General features: G+C 44.2%; 3 protein-coding genes across 6 annotated transcripts in view; 1 reads left to right on the top strand and 2 right to left on the bottom strand.

The window, feature by feature from the left end:
- LOC121270240 (gastrula zinc finger protein XlCGF8.2DB-like) overlaps positions 1–20,849 on the bottom strand; it is a 236,152-nt gene that overhangs the window by 206,006 nt on the left and 9,297 nt on the right. The window lies entirely within an intron of this gene.
- LOC121270246 (zinc finger protein 239-like) lies at positions 22–3,718 on the top strand. 4 transcript variants are annotated; one of them, XM_041175572.1, is made up of 3 exons: positions 22–65; positions 1,679–1,803; positions 2,510–3,718. In XM_041175572.1, exon 3 carries the CDS (start codon positions 2,619–2,621, stop codon positions 3,405–3,407), a length of 789 nt encoding a protein of 262 aa, XP_041031506.1. In that variant the 5' UTR covers positions 22–65; positions 1,679–1,803; positions 2,510–2,618; the 3' UTR covers positions 3,408–3,718. The 4 variants fall into 4 exon arrangements, with proteins under 4 accessions (XP_041031506.1, XP_041031509.1, XP_041031507.1 ...); XM_041175575.1 differs by having other exon boundaries at positions 65–86; XM_041175573.1 differs by lacking the exon at positions 22–65 and adding an exon at positions 87–193.
- Positions 9,365–12,774, bottom strand: LOC121270238 (zinc finger protein 774-like). The gene is made up of 2 exons (XM_041175560.1): positions 12,391–12,774; positions 9,365–11,122 (listed from the first exon to the last, which is right to left on the bottom strand). The coding sequence occupies exon 2, from the start codon at positions 11,011–11,013 to the stop codon at positions 10,060–10,062; it is 954 nt and encodes a 317-aa protein (XP_041031494.1). The 5' UTR covers positions 11,014–11,122; positions 12,391–12,774; the 3' UTR covers positions 9,365–10,059.

The raw sequence follows: 20,849 nt of genomic DNA, 5'->3' as shown, positions 1-20,849 counted from the left end.
GTCAATCACTCGCCGGGCATCGTGACCGGGAGCATGCGCAGTGCGGGTGATGTCCATGGACGGAGGTTTGTTTGTCTCATTTTCAGGTGGGAAGGAGGCGGATAAGCGGAGGCAGCGTTAGGGGCAGTGGGTGGGAGGGGAGGCTTCATAAGCACCCGGTGGAGGCCTCAACGCCATAAACAAGAAGCTGCAGGTACTTTGGTTGCACCAACGGAGCGGTATCTTTCTTGGTAAAAGGCCCGGGTTCACGGCCGCCAGCGTCATGGGGGTGCGCATGCGCGGTCACCAATCTCCCTGTCTGCAGGCATGAGAGACAAAGAGTGAAACAGGCACAGAAATAGCCCCTTCGGCCCATCGTGTCCGTGCCGACCATCAAGCAGCCTGGTCCAGATTCCAACCATCCTCCGGGTGAAATTTTTTTTCTCAAATCCCCTCTAAACTTCCTGCCCCTCACCTTAAATCTATGCCCCCTGGTTATTGACACCTCCGCTAAAGGGAAAAGTTTCTTCCTATCTACCCTAAAGATGCCCCTTATTATTTTGAATACTAATGTTGTCAGATTCTATCTCGGACTGACAGGGATGGATTTTGGAAACTCCTTTTACGGTTGGTAAGAAGAGGTTTTTGAGACAAAAATCTCAAACCAAACATAACATTAAGTCTTGATTAATTGGAACCCGAATATCATCGGCCTTTGAGTTTAAGCAACAAGTTCCAGGTCATTACCACTCACTCTGTAGAAAAAGTTCTTACTCTTATTCCCCCTGTATGTCTTGCTTAAAATCTTCAATTTATGTTCATAATCCTTTTCCAATCAGATAATGGGAAGTTTTTATTTACCTACCTTATCTAAACCTCTTATAAGGTGCATATCTTGTACACCTCTATCAATTCTCTCCTCAACCTCCTTTGCGCCAAGGAGAACAACCCCAGTTTCTCCAAACTAACATCGCAACTGAAGCCCCTCATCCCTGGAACCATTCTGGTAAATCTCCTCTGCACCCTCTCAAGGACACTCACATCCTTCATAATGTGTGGTGATCACTGGTTTGCACAGATCCAGATGTTCTTGTGTTCATCTCTGTGATGTCATCACACACCGACAATTGCTCGGTCACATCACCCTGCTCCCCGGGTATTACCTCAACTGGGAGATTTTTCTCTGACTCCAGTGCTACAGATATATTTCCAGCTGCAGTCCCCAACAGGAGATTTTAAAATAGAAAACAGTGGAATTGTTACAGAGGGAAGTATTATTGAGCATCCATCTACAATTTAGAGCTTTTAGTGCTATGCTCTGTTATCAGTGAGAGATTCCATGACTTAGGGCTGGTGTGACACCTTCACTGTGGATCTGAATCCATGTCCATCCATTGCTCTTTTTCACCTCTGCCCTCATTGATCACCTCTCTGCTATTGTCTAACTAATGGGTGCATTTTAGTTATGTTTAGTATTTTACTGTTACTTTTACTGATCATGTAAAAATGCATTTTCCACGGCCGCCCATCCCTCGACCATGTGCTGCTGGCTTATCAGTTTTATCTTTCAGACAAGAATTTTTATCCCTATGCTATAGTCAATTTCTCTTCCATTTCTGAGCTTATATTGACCATCAAATCCTGCACCATTTTTATTCATTAACATACTGAAATGTTAACTCTGTTTCTCTCTCCACAGATATTGCCTGAACTGCCGAGTGTGCATTGGCACATGGACAGCAGCGTTTTGGATGTCATCAAGATTACAAGAAGATTGAATGTAGGAGACCGGCTGGGAGTGTGTTAGGGGAGTTTAGTCTACAGGTAACAAAGGAATGGATGAGAATTTCAGCAGCAGATGAGCTGAGACTAGGGTGGAGTCAGGCGATGTTACTGAGTTGGAAATAGGTAGTCTTGGTGATAACACTGATAAAGCTCATCTTGGGGTCAAATATTACAACAAAGTCGTGAACAGTCTGGTTCAGCCTCGGACAGTTTTCAGGGAGAGGGATGGAGTCTGTGACTAGGGATTGGAGTTTACCACAGGGACTGAAGACAATGGCTTCAGTCTGCCAATATCTAAATGGAGGAAATTTCTGCTCATCCAGGACTGGATGTCAGGCAAGTCAGGATGGTGCGTGACTTGGAGGGGCACTTGGAAGTGATGGTGTTCACATGCACCTGCTACCCTGGTCCTTCCAAATGGTGGTGGTGGTTGAGGGTTTGGGAGTTTCTGTCAAAGTTATGGTTGCGTTGATCTCTTGTTTGCTACCTGCCTCTCCCACTTCTCTCTCTCTCCTCCCATAGTGTCCAGAATCTTGTGTAGGCCATGACCGGGTGGCAGGTTCCCTTCCCTGCAGGACATTAGTGAACCAGTTGGGTTTTTATGACAATCGAGCAGCTTTCATGGTCACTTGTTCCGAGTTCTGGCCCACAAATTACCAAATTCATTCAGCTCAGTTTCACAACCTGCCTTTGGTATGTGGGTTCTCTCTCACTCCCTTTTTTCTGTTTTAAATCAATTGCACAGGAGATTAGAAGGGGAGGATTTGCAGTTCAGAAACTCAAACTAAACATCACATCAGGATCTGAATGAGTCGCCCAATTCATCAGGACCTGAATATCATCAGCCTTTGAATATGGAACCAAAAAGCACCATTCACCCTGGGGAAAAACCATGGAATTGTGGGGACTATGAGAATGGATTCAATTACCCATCGGAGTTGGAAATTCACCATCAAATTCACACCGAGGAGAGGCCGTTCACCTGCTCTGAGTGCGGGAAAGGATTCACAAAGTCAAACTACCTGCTAAAACACCAGCGAGTTCATACTGGGAAGAGGCCGTTCACCTGCTCCGAGTGTGGGAAGGGGTTCATTAATTCATCTGACCTGCTGACACACCGAAGAGTTCACACTGGGGAGAGGCCATTCATCTGCCCCAAGTGTGGGAAGGGATTCGCTCAGTCATCCACCCTGCTTATACACCAGCGAGGTCACACTGGGGAGAGACCGTTCACCTGCTCTGTGTGTGGGAAGGGATTTACTTGTTCATCAAACCTGATGAGACACCAGCAAATTCACACCGACAAGAAACCTTTTAAATGCACAGACTGTCAGAAGTGCTATAAAAGTATTGAGGAACTGATGTCCCATCAACGTTTTCACACTGACGAGAGACCATTCAGGTGCTCTCACTGTGGGGCTGGGTTCAGGCGATCATGTGAACTCACTGTACACCAGCGAATTCACACTGGGGAGAGACCGTTCCTCTGCTCCGAGTGTGGGAAGGGATTCACTCAGTCGTCCAACCTGCTGAGGCACCAGCGAGTTCACACTGATGAGAGACCTTTTAAATGCCCAGACTGCAGAAAGTGCTATAAAAGTTCTGGGGAACTGATGCGCCATCAACGTAGTCACACTGTGTGAGACCATTCAGATGTTCTCAGTGTGGCACTGGGTTCAAGCAATCATCTCAGCTCGCCATACACCAGCAAGCTCACACTGGAGAGACCCCATTCATCTGCTTCGTGTGTGGGAAGGCATTCCCTCGGTCATCCATCCTGATGAGTCACCAGCGAGTTCACAAACAATTACAGTGACTGGAGTTTGCTGTTAATCATATCCAGGACTGAACCATGTTCATTGTTGTCTATTTTTACTGATGTTAATAAACTCCAGCCCAATTATTGTAGTTAATATTCTGGATAAAAGTCAAATAAAATCAGCTTTGTATTAAACACAGTGTCTTGAATCTTTTTAATATCTCTAACATTAATTCCTTTTGAATTTCTCTCCCCTGTCTCCTCCATCCTCACCTCCCTACAACAAGCGCGAGGAGCTCATGGAGCTATTCTGTCACTAAGATTGGGACAATCTGTTCAGCTGCCTCTGCTGCTTCCCTCCCTTCCACTAGCCCACTGGGACAACTCCCTCTGAAGTTTTCTCTTCTTCGAGCCCTGAACTCGCATCTTTCTCCAGTTTCTCTCCTATCTTCTAACTTCCTCAAAGTTCATCTTGTCCATGAGACCTGCCTTCTGCTCCCTTGACCCTATTCTCACAAAACTGCTGACCATCCAACATTCCCCCCAACCAAAGGGTCCTCCATTTATTAATGGAGACATGAAGTACAAAAGCAAGGAAGTCACACTGAATCTTTATAAATTACTTTTTAATCCTCAGCTCAAATATTGTGTTCAGTTCTGAGCACCACACTTCAGGAAAGATGTCAAGGCCTTGGAGCGAGACAATTGACCAGAATAGTACCAGGGATGAGAGGTTTCCGTTATGTGGAGAGACTGGAGAAGCTGAGATTGTCTATTTAGAGCAGAGAAGAGCGATTTAATAGAGGTGTGGACATTTTTGAAGAATTTTCATTTACATAGGGGGATTTTGGTTCCATTGACAGGATGGTTGGTAACCACATTTAAAATAATTGGCAAAAAAATCCAGGGTTAAGATGAGAGAATATTTTACTCTGAGTTCTGATGATTGGAACGCATTGTCTGAATCTGGTGGAAGGAGATCCAATAGTAACTTTCAAAAGTAATCTGGACTTTCACTTAATCAGGAAATATTTTCAGGGATCAGGAGAAAGATCAGGGGAATGGGTCAGAATGGTAACGTTTTCAGAGAGACAATACAGACACAGTGGGCTGAATGGCCGCCTTCTGAACTCTTATGATTCAATCCTGTGGTGTTTATTATGAATCATTATCCTGTTATAGAATCATAGAATCTCATCATAGTACAGCAAAGAAGGAGGCCACTCAGCTCATCAAATCTGCACTGGCTCTTTCCCATTCCCCCATTCTTTCCCCATATCCCTGGATGAGGTTTCAGCCAATCATCTGTCCTGTCAAGGCACAAGCACAGTCACATTGGGGACAAACTGTGTAAATGTAGGGACAGTGACAAGGGATTCAATTACTCATTTGAGTTGGAAAGTCATCAGTACATGCACACTGGGGAGAGTCTGTTCACCTACTCCATGTGTGGAATGGGATTCACTCGGTCATCCAGCCCTCCCAAACGCACCAGCGAGTTCATACTGGAGAGAGAGAGTTTAAACGCTTAGACTGTGACAAGAGCTTTAAAAGCCTGTTCGGATTTTATAGTCTCAGTGTAAGTCAGGGCTTCCCAAACTGAGGGTCATGACCCCCCAGTGGTGTCTCAAGATGAGATTTTGGGCTTATGAGTTCTGTGGCAGCAATGGCTGCTGTGGAACTCCAACTGCTTCCTGACAGCCGCAAGGCCCCTTTAAATCCTCGCATTTTGTTTTGTTAGTGGGCGTAGCATAATGGACTACTCTCTGAGGCCCAATTACTGCTGCAAATGAAGTTTGTGAAAAGGTCAGTTGTTTCTGGAAAATGGATTTCTTCAATAATCTGGATCATAATGTATCAATAATCAGGATACAGATACATTAATAATCAGAATCCTATTGCATCAATAATGAGGACCCTATTACATCAATGCTCAGGTACCTATTACATTAATGATCAGAGTTCAATTACTTTAAGATTCAGGATCCCAACACATTAATAATCAGGATATTATTACATTAATAGTCTGGTGCCTACTGCATCAACAATCATCATCTTATTGTATAAATAATGTGTCCTATTACATTAATAATCAGGATTCTATTACATTACTTACACAATTCCTATTGCATTAATGTGGCAGATGAAGTTCAATGCAAAGGAGTGTGAGATGATTCGTTTTGGCAGGAAAGATATGGAGAGACAGTATAAAATAAAGGGACAGCCTCGAAAGAAGATGCAGGGACCTCAGTGTATATGTACATAGGTCATTGAAGATGGCAGGGCATGTTGAGACAGCAGTTAATAAAGAATATAGTATCTTAGGCTTTATTAATAGAGCACAAGAGTAAGGAGGTCATGTTGAACTTGTATAAGACACTAGTTAGGTCTCATCTGGAGTCTGCGTCCAGTTCTGGGCGCCATACTTGAGGACGGATGTGAAAGCATTAAGGAGGGTACAGAGGGGATTCACAAGGATGATTCCCACGATGAAGAACTGTAGCTATGAGGATAGATTGGAGAGGTTGGGACTGTTTTCCTTGGAGAAACAGAAGGCTGAGAAGAGACTTGATAGAGGTATTCAAGATCCTAAGGAGTATGGACAGGGTAAACAGTGAGAAACTGTTCCCACTCAAGAGAACATCAAGAACTAGAGGGCACAGATACAAAATAATTGGCAAAAGCAGTAAATGTAACGTGAGGAAATTTTTTTTCACCCAGAGGGTGGTTGGAGTCTGGAACAAACTTCCTGAAAGGGTGGTGGATGCAGGTTTGATCAAGGTATTCAAAAGGGAATTGGATTGCTGCCTGAAAAGACAGAATGTGCAAGATTATGGGGTTAAGGCAGAGGAGTGGGACTAGGTGGAATTCTCTTTCAGAGAGCCAGTGCAGACTCAATGGGCTGAATGTCCTCCTTCTGCACTGTAAAGATACTGTGATTAAGCTGTCGATTCAGTAATCAGGAAATTATTGCGATTATAATGATGCGAGTACATTAATCAGAATTATTTCAATTAATAATCAGAGTCCAATGGCATCAGCACTCAGAATCCAGTCACATTGTTCGTCAATTATGTCAATAATCAGGATCCTATAAATGAATAATCAGGATGGTATTACATTAATAATCAGAGATCAAATACATTAATAATCCCCCCAACCCCGCTCAACAGCTGAAGCCCCCGACAACACCACCCCATCCCCGGCATGACAATTTCCCTCAAATGTTCACTCTGGGGTCACATGGAGTCTGAGGCATTAAAATGGGGTCACACTGGGAAAAAGTTTGGGAAGCACTGATTTAAACAACCCCTTTCTGGACTTTAAATGTACTTATCTCATGACTCATCTCACCATTCAACGTCACATCTCCCTGATAGAGGTTATTATTATTCGTGGTGATCAGATGTCATTGTGGGCTGTTGTTTTCAGTGTTGGCATCTGTTTCACTCCATTCTGCACCCTGAAACTGTCGGAAGTGGTACCATCAAACTGCAGTCACTGCATGTTGTCATGAAAGGTGTGGATGAGACTGAGCAGCTCTGGGGGAACAGTCAATTTTCTCCAAAATCTTGTAGAGTCCTGCCCTACTGACGGTGTTGAATGCTTTACTGAGATCTACAACAGTAAGGTAAAGAGGTATATCCTGTTCCCTACACTTCTCTTGTCACTGGTGTGTGGAGAAAATCATGTTCACTGTAGATCTGCCAGCACAGAAACCTCACTGTACTTCTGGATACACTCAGTCTGCAAGTAGATGAAGTCTTTAAGCATGCTCCCAGCGAAGGCCTTCCCAGTGATGCTCAGGAGTGAGATGTCCCTGTAGTTTGTTGCAATCTCCCCTGTCACCTTTGTTTTTCTATAGTGTGATGGTCCTGATTAATCCTTGCTGACAATTAGCACTTTCTAATTGGAGGTGCTAATCAGTGGAACCTGTCAAACACTGAATTTTAGATTTTGCAAAGGCCAATTTAGGATTGCAGTAAAAGTTCATAATTTTATTGTAAATGAGTTCCTGTTGAGAGTTCTTGAATTAAGGGGAAAGATCACAGATGGTGTTTTTAAAAAGGGATACTGAAGTCCCAAAGATCAGTGACATCTCCAGAATATTAAACTCCAGCCAGTTATAGGGGTTGTTACTAACAGCAGAAACAAACCTCATATTGTCAGACTATCAATTCTAGGTGTGATTAACAGCAGAATCCAACCCCAAGAATTACTCATAAACTCACTGATGTGTTAGCAGGTACCGTGACTGAATGAATCCCTTCCCACACGCGGAGCAGGAGAATGACTTCTCCCCAGTGTGAGTGCATTCATGTAAATGCAGGCTGCCAGACTGAGTGAATCCCTTCCCACACACAGAGCAGGTGAATGGCTTCAAATGACTGTGAGTGCGCTCATTTAACAGAAGGCTGCTGGACAGTAAGATAAGAGCCCATGGTGTTAGAGGCAAGGTACTAGCATAGATAGAAGATTGGCTGTCTGGCAGGAGGCAGAGAGTGGGGGTAAGGGGGTCCTTCTCAGGATGGCAGCCGGTGACTAGTGGAGTTCCGCAAGGGTCAGTGTTGGGACCACAACTTTTCACTTTATACATTAATGATCTAGATGAAGGAACTGAGGGCATTCTGGCTAAGTTTGCAGATGATACAAATATAGGTGGAGGGACAGGTAGTATTGAGGAGATGGGGACACTGCAGAAGAATCTAGACAGGTTAGGAGAATGGGCCAAGAAGTGGCAGATAGAATACAACGTGGGGAAGTGTGAGGTCATGCACTTTGGTAGGAAGAAGAGGCATAGACTATTTTCTAAATGGGGAGAGAATTCAGAAGTCTGGAGTGCAAAGGGACTTGGAAGTCCTAGTCCAGGATTCTCTTAAGGTTAACTTGCAGATTGAGTCGGTAGTCAGGAAAGCAAATGCAATGTTGGCATTTATTTCGAGAGGAATAGAATATAAAAGCAGGGATGTGCTGCTGAGGCTTTATAAGGCTGGAAAACCATTGGCACAGTCACACTGGGGGGAAGCCGTTCATCTGTTCCATGTGTGGGAAGGGATTAATGAAGTCATCCTGCCTCATATTACATCAGCCAATTCATACTGATGAGATGCTGTTCAGCTACACATACTGTGGAAAGATGTTCAGGCAGTCATCCATCTTGCTGACAAACCAGCGAATTTACACTGGGGAGAGGCCAATCACCTGCTCCAAGTGTGAGAAGGGATTCAATCAGTTATCCACCCGGCTGTCACACCAGCGACTTCACACTGGGGAGAGGCTGTTCAGCTGGTCAGACCACATTTAGAATATTGTGAGCAATTTTGGGCCCCGTATCTCAGGATGTTCTGGCCCTGGAGAGGGTCCAGAGGAGGTTCACGAGAATGATCCCAGGAATGAAAGGCTTAACATATGAGGAACGTTTGAGGACTCTGGGTCTATACTCGATGGAGTTTAGAAGGATGAGGGGGGATCTGATTGAAACTTACAGAATACTGAAAGGCCTGGATAGAGTGGATGTGGGGAAGATCTTTCCATTAGTAGGAGAGACTAGGACCCGAGGGCACAGCCTCAGAGTAAAGGAAAGACCTTTTAGAACAGAGATGAGGAGAAACTTCTTTAGCCAGAGAGTGGTGAATCTGTAGAATTAATTGCCACAGAAGGATGTGGAGGCCAGGTCATTGAGTGTAATTAAGGCCGAGATAGATAGGTTCTTGATTGGTAAGGGGATCAAAGGTTACGGCGAGAAGGCAGGAGAATGGGGTTGAGAAACTTAACAGCCATGATTGAATGGCGGAGCAGACTTGATGGGCTGAATGGCCTAATTTCTGCTCCTCGATCTTATGGTCTTATGGACTGAGTGAATCCCTTTCCATACACAGAGCAGATGAGTGGTCTCTCCCCAGTGTGTGTGCGTTGGTGAGCAGTGAGGGCAGATGACAGCCTGAAATTCTTCCCACATGAAGTGCAGCTGAATGGCTTCTCCTCAGTATGAACTTGCTGGTGTTTTAGAAGGTTGGATGAATTAGAGAATTCCTTCCCACACACAGAACAAGTGAACGGCCTCTCCCCAATGTGACTGTGCCAATGGTTTTCCAGCAGGGATGGATAACTAAATCCTTTACCACAGTCCCCACATTTCCACAGTTCTCTCCATGGTGTGATGCTTTTTCAGGCTGTGTAACTGGTCTTTCCACAGTCAGTTCACTGGAACACTCTGGGTGTGATTAACAGCAGAATCCAACCCCAAGAACGTGGGTGTGTCTCGGTGCTATTCCTGTCACACTGATGTTTGAAATCTTTTCCCAGAGACAGAACAGCAAACATTTCTCCTTCCATATTCAAAGGCCGATGGTATTCAGGTCCTGATGAATCGAGTGAGTCAGCCAGACTGTGATATGACATTTGGTTTGAATTTCACATCTGCAAATCCTTCCTTCAAACATTCTGTAAAAGCAGTTTACAAAAGTCATCTCTGTCCCTCCAGGATAGAAATTCAGAACAAAAAATTCTAGTTTCCAAGGAACATTTTCCAGAACTCACATGTGAACTCGCTGGTGTTTCAGTAGGGTGGATGACACAGTGAATCCCTTCCCACAAACAGAACAGGTGAACGGCCTCTTCCCAGTGTGAACTCGCTGGTGTGTCAGCAGGTGGGATGTACGAGTGAATTTCTTCCCACACTCAGTGCAGGTGAACGGCCTCTCCCCGGTGTGAACTCGTTGGTGGGTCAGCAGGTGGGACGTCTGAGTGAATCCCTTAGCACACACAGTGCAGGTGAACGGCCTCTCCCCAGTGTGAATTCGCTGGTGTACAATGAGTTGAGAGGATTGCCTGAACCCATTCCCACAGTGAGAGCACCTGAACGGTCTCTCCTGAGTGTGAACACGTTGATGTCGCATCAATTCCCCAGAGCTTTTATAGCACTTCCTGCAGTCTGGGCATTTAAAAGGTCTGTCCTCAGTGTGAACACGTTGATGGGACATCAGTTCCCTGGAACTTTTAAAGCACTTTCCACAGTCTGGACATTTAAAAGGTCTCTCCTCAGTGTGAACACTTCGATGGGAAATCAGTTCCCAGGAACTTTTAAAGCACTTCCCGCAGTCTGGACATTTAAAAGGTCTCTCCTCAGTGTGAACCCGCCGGTGTGTCACCAGGATGGATAACTGAGTGAATCCCTTTCCACATTCAGAGCAGGCGAATGGCCTCTCCCCAGTGTGAGCTCGATGGTGTCTCAGCAGAATTGATGACTGAGTGAATCCCTTCCCACACACCGAGCAGGTGAACGGTCTCTCCCCGGTCTGACTGTGTCGATGAGTTTTCAGCTTTGACAGATTATTGAATTCCTTCCCACAGTCCCCACATTTCCAAGGTGTCTGTCCAGTGTGACTGCATTTATGGTTTGTGAGCCCAGATGATTGGCTGAAGCCTCGTCCACACACAGAGCACGTGTACGGTTTGTCCCCACTGTGAACGGTGCTTTTTCCTTCCATGTTCAGAATCTGATGATATTCAGGTTACAATAAATTGGGCGACTCTGTCAGATCCTGATGTGATGTTTGAGCTGAGTTTCCCAAATGCAGATCCTCCACTTCGAATACCCTGTGAAATTGATTTCAAACAGAAAAAAAGGATTGTGAAAGTAAGGCAGGTTGTGAGACTGAACTGAATGAATCTGATAATTCGTGGGTCTGAGACTAGGAAAAAGTGAAAGCAGCCAGATGCTCACTGATGTCCTTCATTGAAGGGAACCTGCTACCCAACCTGGACCTACACAAGACACTGCCTCTATGGGAGGAGAGAGATACATGGAAGAGGCAGAAGCGAAGGAGAGGGATGTTATATATCTACAACTCGGCCAGAACTTTGACAGAATTTCCCAAACCCTGTACCTCCATCAGCTAAAGGACCAGGGTAGCAGGTGTAAGCAAACACCATTGCCTCCAAGTTCCTCTCCAAGTCTCACACCATCCTGACTTGTTTGACATCTAGTTCTGGGTGAACAGAAATTTCCTCTAATTAAATGTTGGGAAGATGAAAACTATTGTCTTCAGTCCCCGCTACGAACTCCACTCTCTGACCACTGACTCCATCCCTCTCCTCGGCAACTATCTGAGGCTGAACTACATTGTTCACAATCTCAGATTCACTCCAAAAAGAGCTTCTGTCCACATACCTGCATAAACACCAAGACCACTTTCATCTCAGTAACATCACCTGACTCTGTCCTTGTCTCTGCTCATCTGCTTCTGAAACACTCATCCATTCCTTTATTGCTTCTGGGCTTAACTAGTCTAAGGCACTCTTAGCCAGCCTCCCACATTTCGCTTCCTTGTAACTTTGAGGTCATGTAAATCACTGCTGCCTGTATCCTTAGGTTGCACCAAGTATTGTTCACCCATCATCCCTGGGCTCACTGACCTACAAAGGTTCCTGTTTAAGCACAAAAATTTGAAAATTCACATCCTTGTTTTCAAATCCCTACACTAGAAGGACTGCAGTGGTTCAAGAAGGTAGCTCGCCCCCACCTTCTAAGGGCAATTATGGATGGGAAATAAATGCTGGCCTAGCCAGCGATGCCCACATCCCATGAATGAATAAAAGAAACCTGGGAGGGTGGTGGGCAACAGTGGGAACCTGATTTGGCAGAAATAACAGTAAATTACTAAACATGGTTAAAATAAACCCACTATTAGAGACAGAGGAAGTTAGACAATGACAGAGAGGTGATCAGGGAGGGAAGAGGTGAAGCAGAGCAATAGACATGGATTCAGATCCACAGTAAAGGACCCACACCAGTCTCAGAGCCATGGAACTACAGCACAGCACTAAAAGCTCTAAAGTGTACATGAATGTTCAATTATACTCACTTCTGAACCTGTTGATGCCTGAAGCTGAAAAGATATCAGAAGCACTGGAGTAAGAGAAAAATCTCACAATCTTCATATCTTCTAACTCCCCATAAAAGGAGATTACAAAAGTCATAAGTGTCAGTTGAGATTACAAATTCAGAAAGACAAACATTTCACTTGGTTTGAGTTTGCTGTGTGTAAACTCTCCCCTTTTAACCCCCTGTAAAAGGAGTTTCCAAAATCCATCCCTGTCAGTCCAGGATAAAAATTCACAATGTCTCTCCTTCTGCTCTTGGCCCAGGATTACTTAAGCAGGGACATATTTGCAATGAAAGCAGTTCAAAGAAGGTTCACTTGGCTGATTCCTGGGGAAAGGTTGAGCAGGTTGGGTCTATACTTACAGGAGTTTAAAAGAATGAGACGTGATCTCATTGAAACATGTAAGATTCTAAGGGTGCTTGTCATGGTAGATGCTGAGAGGATGTTTCCCCTCATGGAGGAATCCAGAACTAGGGAACACAGTTTAAAAACAAAGCATCTCCAATGTAAAACTGAGATGAAGAGAAATTTATTCTCTTCACAAGGATGTGAATTTTCAAATTTTTGTGCTTAAACAGTAATCTTAAGAATTTTATGCCTTTGGAATTCTCTTCCCCAGTGAGCAGTGCAGACTGGGTCATTGGATTTATTCAAGGCTGTGTCAAAGAGAGTTTTGAGCTACAAGGAAATCAAGTGTTATGGGGGTAGGGGGACGGCGGCAGGAATGTGGAGTTAAGACCACAATCAGATCAGCCATGATCTTATTGAATGGAGAAGGCTTGATGGGCCAAATGCTTACTGCTTATTCTGCTGCTTTTGTTCTCATGTTCTTCAGACGACCGTGCAGGCTCCCTGCAACACTTTGCCTCTCTAAAGTTGACTGCCATTAACCCAAGCCTGTCACCAGCTCCTGTGTGCAGAATGAGAATGAAATCAATGAGTCAATGATTTTCTCTCTTGGCCACCGGGACCTTGAAGACGACTCTGTTGAGGCACTAAAATTTTCGCGCATGCGCACTCCTACCCGCAAAGCCAACATGGCGACGGTTAACCTGGGCCTGTTCCCGGTAATAAGCATCGGTGCTGCATACGTGAGACTTGCAAGGTCTTATTCAGGATTTGAGAATGACATCAGCTATTTATGAAGTCTCCTCTCCCTCCCCATTCCTCCATCCAATTCCCGGCTCCCTTCCTCCCTCCTGACTCTCACCCGTGGTTAAAAAGCGTCTCCAGCACTGGCAGAGTTCTCATCAAAATGATACTGCGCATGTCCAGATACTGTCCCAGGACTGCGGCTGCGCAATGGGCCCCTATAGAGGAACTAGGGCACGTTCGCGTCCGCAGGGAATGTTGGGTAAGGGCAGCGCCATTGCTGCTCCAAATAGGAACTAGAAAAAAATGCGACCAAATTGAAATAGATTAAAATAAAGCACACACGAATCTTAGTGAATTGATGCTCTGCCATGCTCAATTTTTCGAACTGATTTAAACTGCTGCTCTCCCCTGGAAATACACAGAAATTTTAAGGATTTTCCCACTGTTTTCCCTCTCCCCTTTCCTGAAGGTGCTGCTGATTCTGCTGAGTTCAATCCCACAGTCACTGGTTCCCCTCTCTCTCTATCCCCGATGCTGAAAATTCACAATCATTGGCACCGATATGACAAACTCCAGTTCAAACTGATTTTAAAAATTGTCAGGGCCCTTACCCTAATGTGCCTAAGGCCAAAGAGGCCGTACACTCCAGGGAAGAATTCCCCTCATCCCTCACAGCAAATAAGGACTCACTCGTCCTACATGATGAGTTTTTTTATCACAAGGATAGCTTTAATTTGACTTGGATGACACGTTGATGCCTGCAAAAAGAATTATTTTTGTTTTGGGATCAAATTGGGGGACTGTTTCTCGTTCGAGCCCTCCATCTGTTCATAATTGCTATTGATGGCTGAGAATTCACCAGGATGTTCGTCACTAGCCCTGTGAAATGAAAGGTTCTAATGGATATGTCCTATCTAAATGATGTCCCTGTGAAATATTGAAGATTGATTCTGTACTTTCCTGACTTTCACTAGAGTGGACATGGATACTGGAAGGAATATATCTTTTTATTTTCTGTCGGACTGTTGTAAATAACATATCATTTATTTTGAAAAAACTCAGCAGGTCTGGCAGCATCGGCGGAGAAGAAAAGAGTTGACGTTTCGAGTCCTCATGACCCTTCGACAGAACTAAGTAGAAATAGGAAAGGGGTGAAATATAAGCTGGTTTAAGGTGTGTGTGTGGGGTGGGGGGGGTAGTGGGTTGGGTGGGGGGAGAGAAGTGGAGGAGGGTGTGGTTGTAGGGACAAGCAAGCAGTGATAGAAGCAGATCATCAAAAGATGTCACAGACAACAGAACAAAGGAACACATAGGTGTTGAAGTTGGTGATATATTTCCAGCATCCGCAGTTTTTTGTTTTTATATCATTTATTTTCTTGGATTGTGGCTTTAAAACTACCAGGGCTGCAGGATGTAAAATATACAATGTTGCGATTCCCAGGAACAGAGTGCCAGGCGGGACAGCATGTGGTTGGAAAGGGGAACCGCCTAGCAACAGTGTTTTAATTGGCACCTGATCAGGTGATCAAGGTTTTGTGTGAAAGAACAGTGAGCAGACAGAACAGCTCCTATCCTGCAAAGATGACACGCCTGAGACCTCTCTCTCTCCTGTATTTGAAAGATTTCAGTAATTCTGCCATAACAGATAGTTGGCTTTTCTTCATGTCTCTTTGACCTGATTTCTTTGAAAACACGGAGCCAAAGGGAAAGGAAGAAAATCACCAGTAGAGACACCAAAAAGCAAGTTTTCAACCAGTGAACGACAGACAGAAAGTGATGGAAGACCATCTCGTGTCATTAACAATGAACTGCAAGGTATTTCGGAAGACATCAATCAAAATCAGTCCATCTAATCCCATACTCCAGATTGGTGTCATTGAAATGTTTTTACTTCACCCTTAAAGCCCATGTTTTGTATGTCTTGTATGTGTATGTGTGTGTGTGTTTGTGTATAGGGATTAAGAAGGGGTCAAGTTTAAGTTATAGAGTTAAAAGTTAGCAGTTCATTTTTCTTCCTATTGCCACTGGTTACAGATAATTTGTTTAATAAACAGTTGTTAATTTTACAAACGTGCTGCTCGTAGTCTGTTAATCCAAATTAAATTACAGTTAGGTAAAATTGGGGCAATTTGGTGGTCTAATCAAACTTCTCACATTTGTCTCAGCTCAGGGACCAGTGGGGCTTGCTATTACAGTGAGCTATCCCCAGTGAGTCGTAACAATACCAGGTTGATCTTTTCTATTGAACTGTACTCAGGGTGAGTCATTCCAATTCCCATTTGGAGTTGTGATTTTTCTCTTTTATTCTAAGTGCAGCATCCCATTAATTACCATTCTATCTCATTCAGGAGTAGTGGAGGAATGTTACCGTCCAATTTGACATTCACATAATATGATTTTTTTGCAACAGACACAGAAGCATTTGCAATCAGGTTGGAGATAACTCTCATATCTCCCGTTCTCAATCACTTTGTCTCGAAAGATACAAATGGGAATTAGCCAAATCTTTAAAAGGCAAAGTCTTTAGTTCAAATTGTCACAATGCTGTCAGTGGAAAGGGGTAACTTCTCTGATTGTTTGCAAATGGTGGAGAAAACAGTCATAAATGCACGCAATTGTGTCAACTTTATGTAACTTCATTTTCAGATCAAAGCTGAATCAAACACATTTTGAACTTTGCTTTTCCAACTCATTTGCTTTTCTATTCAACTTTGTTTTTGTTTTTATTTTGCTCTTTCTTCAGGCACCTTTTCAAATGGTAATGAAACTAAAGAAAAATAAAACTAAAAAAGTTAGCTTTCACAGAAAAGGAGAAGCTGCAACCTTCTTAGATCTGTTATGATCCTACACACCAGATCCCCAAGTTGTTGGCAAGATCCAGTTAGGGGAAAATAATGTTTTGTCTAAAGTGGACAAGGTTTGAGATTCAAGACAGTTGTCAGACAATAAATCCATAATATTCCATGGGTTTTGAACACAAAAATACACTTTCAGAACAACCTATTTTGTACTTTAACATTCAGAGTTAATATGAGGTACATGTGAATTAACAGGCAAATGGTGGTCGAACACACCACCCTACATAATAAATGGAAAATGTGACCAAAACAGAGTCCACCAATTTCTCAATATGCATCCAGAAGTCAGTAAACACTCTAAGTCAATCAAACTCATTGAAATTCTGTCTCTCTCACTGCTGTCTTTGTCTTCAAAGATCTCATCATGGAATCCTCTCCACAAGTCACTCCAACTTGGTAAGCATCAATGGCAACCTCTCATGGTTTCAATCTCATCTCCCAAGATTCTGTTCCCTTGGATTCCAGAGTCCTCACTCAAGCACCAACACACAAGCACTTTAGCTCTTTGGCTGCGATGAGAGAACACTACTGCTCCAAGGCCAGCAGCAAAGAGTCACCAACCTTCTACTGTCTTCTTGAATATACAGGGCTTCTCCTGAGCACTCTTCATTAATGTCTCCTAACTTCAGCCCTTTTCCTACTTGGGGCCTCTTTCTCTGCTCTTCTCTTTTTATCTTAATTGCCAGGGACACTTGTCATCAATGGTCTCCACTCCCATTCACATGACATGAGTTTTCGCACCTTTTTCCTTTATGCACAGGTGCACTGGGCCGGTCCTCAGCCCAAAGAACTCAAAATGCCAAACTGCACATGTGGCCTGATGGGACTTGGAGTTCCTGGTCCCAGCTCCCAACTCCAAGGTAAGTCTGACTTTCATAACAGAACCAAAAGAGATAAAGAGGGTGGAGCTTCCCACAGCTTCTGAGAGAGGATCATAAGCTCAAGACTGAAGCTTCTCTTCAGGGAATCAAACCTTCCAGTACCGTTTACAATTGTACAAATACATTGTAATTCATCGTTAAAAGATTTATTTTCACTCAGTAGTTAAAATGTTTCACTTTTCACAGCACAGAAGCTGGCAGCATGTTAGATTAAATACCAACCATACGCTTCTCTTGTAGCTGACATATGGAAAAGATCATGTCCACTGTAGATCTGCCAGCACAGAAACCACACTGTGCTTCTGGACACACTCAGTCTGCAAGTATGTGAAGTCTTTTCAGCATGATCGCAGCAAAGGCCTTCACAGTGACACTGGGAAGTGAGATGCCCCTGTAGTTGTTTCAATCTCCTCTGTCACCTTTGTTTTTGTTTATTGTGATGATTGTTGTGTCACGCATCTCCTGTGGAACAGATCCCACCTCCTAACAGAGAAGGGCATGAGGTTGTGGCAGTAAATGGGACTTTCCATGTTTGAGCAGCACAGCTGGAAATCCATCCTTGCCGGGTGCCTTTCTGCTTGCTAAACAATCAATGGACTTTGAGCTGAAGTGATGAGGGTTCCTCTTCAAACTCAGCCATGGCAGAAAGCTGCAGGAGAGCATGAAACAAGACTGGGAGATGTCTGTCCCATGGGAGTACAGCAGTGCGACATCTGTTTACTTCTGTTGGAGAGTACTTCACCATCTGCAAACTTCAGGGGGGCAACATTAGTGATGGTCGGACCAAGAGCCTTCTTAATCACATCATACATAGCATGGAGACTTCTGTTATCATCGACAGTTTAGATTGCCTGAAGTTGGCTGATCTAGTATTTATTTGCTCACCATCTTCCTGTCTTTGTCAGAATATTAAACTCCAGCCAGTTATAGGGATCGTTAACAATAGCAGAAATAAATCAAATATTGTCAGACTATCAATCCCGGATGTGATTAACAGCAGCAATAACATCAGAATCCAACCCCTGCAGTCACTTATAAATTTCCTGCTGTCTCAGCAGATATCATTACTGAGGGAATCCCTTCCCACACACTGAGTAGGTGATTGGTCTCTTCCACTGTGAACTTGTTGGTGTGCACTGAACATGGATAACTTCCTGCACCTCTTTCTACTGGAAATGCAGCTGAATGGCTTCTCCTCAGTGTGACCTCGCTGGTGTCTCAGCAGGTTGGATGACTGGTTGAATCCCCTCCCACAGTCAGAGCAGGTGAATAGTCTCTCCTCAGTGTGAACTCGCTGGTGTGCCCTGAGATTAGATGGAGACTTGAGCCTCTTTCCACAGGAATTGCAACTAAATAGTCTCTGCTCAGAGTGGATTCTCTGGTGTAACTTGAGGCTGGCTGACTGAGTGAATCCCTTCCCACACACAGAGCAGATGAATGGCCTCTCACCAGTGTGAACTCGCTGCTGTGCAATGAGGGTGGAAGAATGCCTGAAATTCTTTCCACAGGAAGTACAGCTGAATGGCCTCTCCTTGGTGTGAATTCGCTGGTGTGACATGAGGCAGGTTGTCTGAGTGAATCCCTTCCCACATACAGGGCAGATGAATGGTCTCTCCTCAGTGCGAATTTGCTGGTGTGTCAGCAGGTGGGACAAGCGAGTGAATCCCTTCCCGCACTTGGAGCAGGTGAATGGCCTCTGCTCAGTGTGAATTCGTTGATGTGTCAGCAGGTTGAATGACTGAGTAAATCCCTTCCCACAAACGGAGCAGGTGAATGGTCTCTCCTCAGTGTGAATTCACTGGTGGATCAGCAGGTTGAATGACTGAGTAAATCCCTTCCCACAAACGGAGCAGGTGAATGGTCTCTCCTCAGTGTGAATTCACTGGTGAGTCAGCAGGTTGAATGACTGAATGAATCCCTTCCCACACATGGAACAGGTGAAGGGTCTCTCTTCATTGTGAACTCGCTGGTGTCTCAGCAGATTAGATGATTGGTTGAATCCCTTCCTTCACACAGGGCAGGTGAATGGCTTCTCCCCAGTGTGAATGCCTTGATGAGTTTCCAGCTGGGGTGGCGATCTGAATCCCTTCCCACAGCCCCCACATTTCCAATGTTTCTCCATAGTTCTGGTGTTCTTGTGTCCCTCCAGTTTGAATGATCAGTTGAAACCTCATCCACAGACAGAACATGTGTACAGTTTCTCCCAGCTGTTTCTTCAGGCTGTTAAAGTTATTTCCACAGTCAGTGCACTGGAACAATCTCACTCCAATATGTGTCTTGGTGCTTTTCCAGTCACACTGAAGTTTGAAGTGTTCTCCCACAGACAGAACAAACAAACATTTCTCCTTCCACATTCAATGGATGATGATTTTTACATCCTGATGAATTGAGTGACTCTGACAGATGTCGATGTGATGTTTGGTTCAGCTTTCTCATCTGTAAGTCGTCCCCTTCTGATTACCCTGTAAAATGTACTTACAGAAGTTATCATTGTCGGTACAGCATAGAAATTCAGAACAGACTATTCTAATTTCTATGGAACATTTCTTCCTTTCCATTTGTCCCAAAGCTGTCAATCCCTGTCCCACAAATGTTCCCCTCCAACGTGCCGAGATCCAAACCCATCACACCACTTCCACCCTCCACTCCCAGTTTTCACTCTCTTTCTACTCCTGCCCGAGTTTAGTTCCTCAACCCGGTGTGCAGAGTGAGTCTAAAATTAATGAATCAATCATTTTCTCTCCTGATCACTGGGACCCTGAAGTCCCGCCCACTCCGTTCCATCACCAACATGGCCGCGCATGCGCTCTGCACCCCGCTGAAACAAGATGGCAGCCGCTGACTTCTGGGAAAAGCCCTGAGGTTGCAAACGCAGGACCTGCAAGTTCTAATTCGGGGCTTGCGGCCTTCACCAGGTGTTAATGAACCCTCTCTGCCCTCCCGCCGGTTCCCCGCCGCTGCCTCTGCCCGGCTGCCGAGTGACAATCCCCAGCGTTCGCTGCAATAAATGAAGAAATTGTTGGAAATACCCAGCAGTTCCAGCAGCATCTATGCAGAGAGAAAGAGGTAATGCTTCAGGTTTAAAAATGACTGTGGTGATTATTCTGTGAAGTTTTTAAGGTGCTATCCTGAGTTCACTACTTTAAGCCAATATTACCAACAGCTTGGATTGCCATAGCAACTTTAAGTTAAATGTAGTTAAAAATAAATAGTTTAAAGTCTGTTTCAAAATAACACATGGAGGACTTCACAGGATCTGTTTAGCTGTTGGGACAATTACAAAATAGTCATTTACCTCTAAATAGAGAGGGACTTGCAACAGTTTCGAGAAATGTCTTATTTTAATTATGTTTACATGTTAGATATAAGGATTTTGTTGCAATTTTCTTCAGCATTAGCTGAATTTGATAGTCAATTAACTAATAAATATATCACTTCCTCGTGTCATTGTTCAGTCTACTCCTGAATTCAAGATTTAATGAACTGTGCTACAAAGTTTTGTTTCTTGGGAATTCTTAACTGCGATTTACTGTAATTCTGCTCCCAAATTTTTAAATTGGAGTTCCAACCAGGTCCATCCTTTTATCAGTCTGAGTAGCTACTC

This window comes from Carcharodon carcharias, chromosome 27 (genome assembly GCF_017639515.1).
Source record: "Carcharodon carcharias isolate sCarCar2 chromosome 27, sCarCar2.pri, whole genome shotgun sequence".
Lineage (NCBI taxonomy): Eukaryota > Metazoa > Chordata > Chondrichthyes > Lamniformes > Lamnidae > Carcharodon > Carcharodon carcharias.
This window is presented reverse-complemented; position numbering and strand designations above follow the sequence as displayed.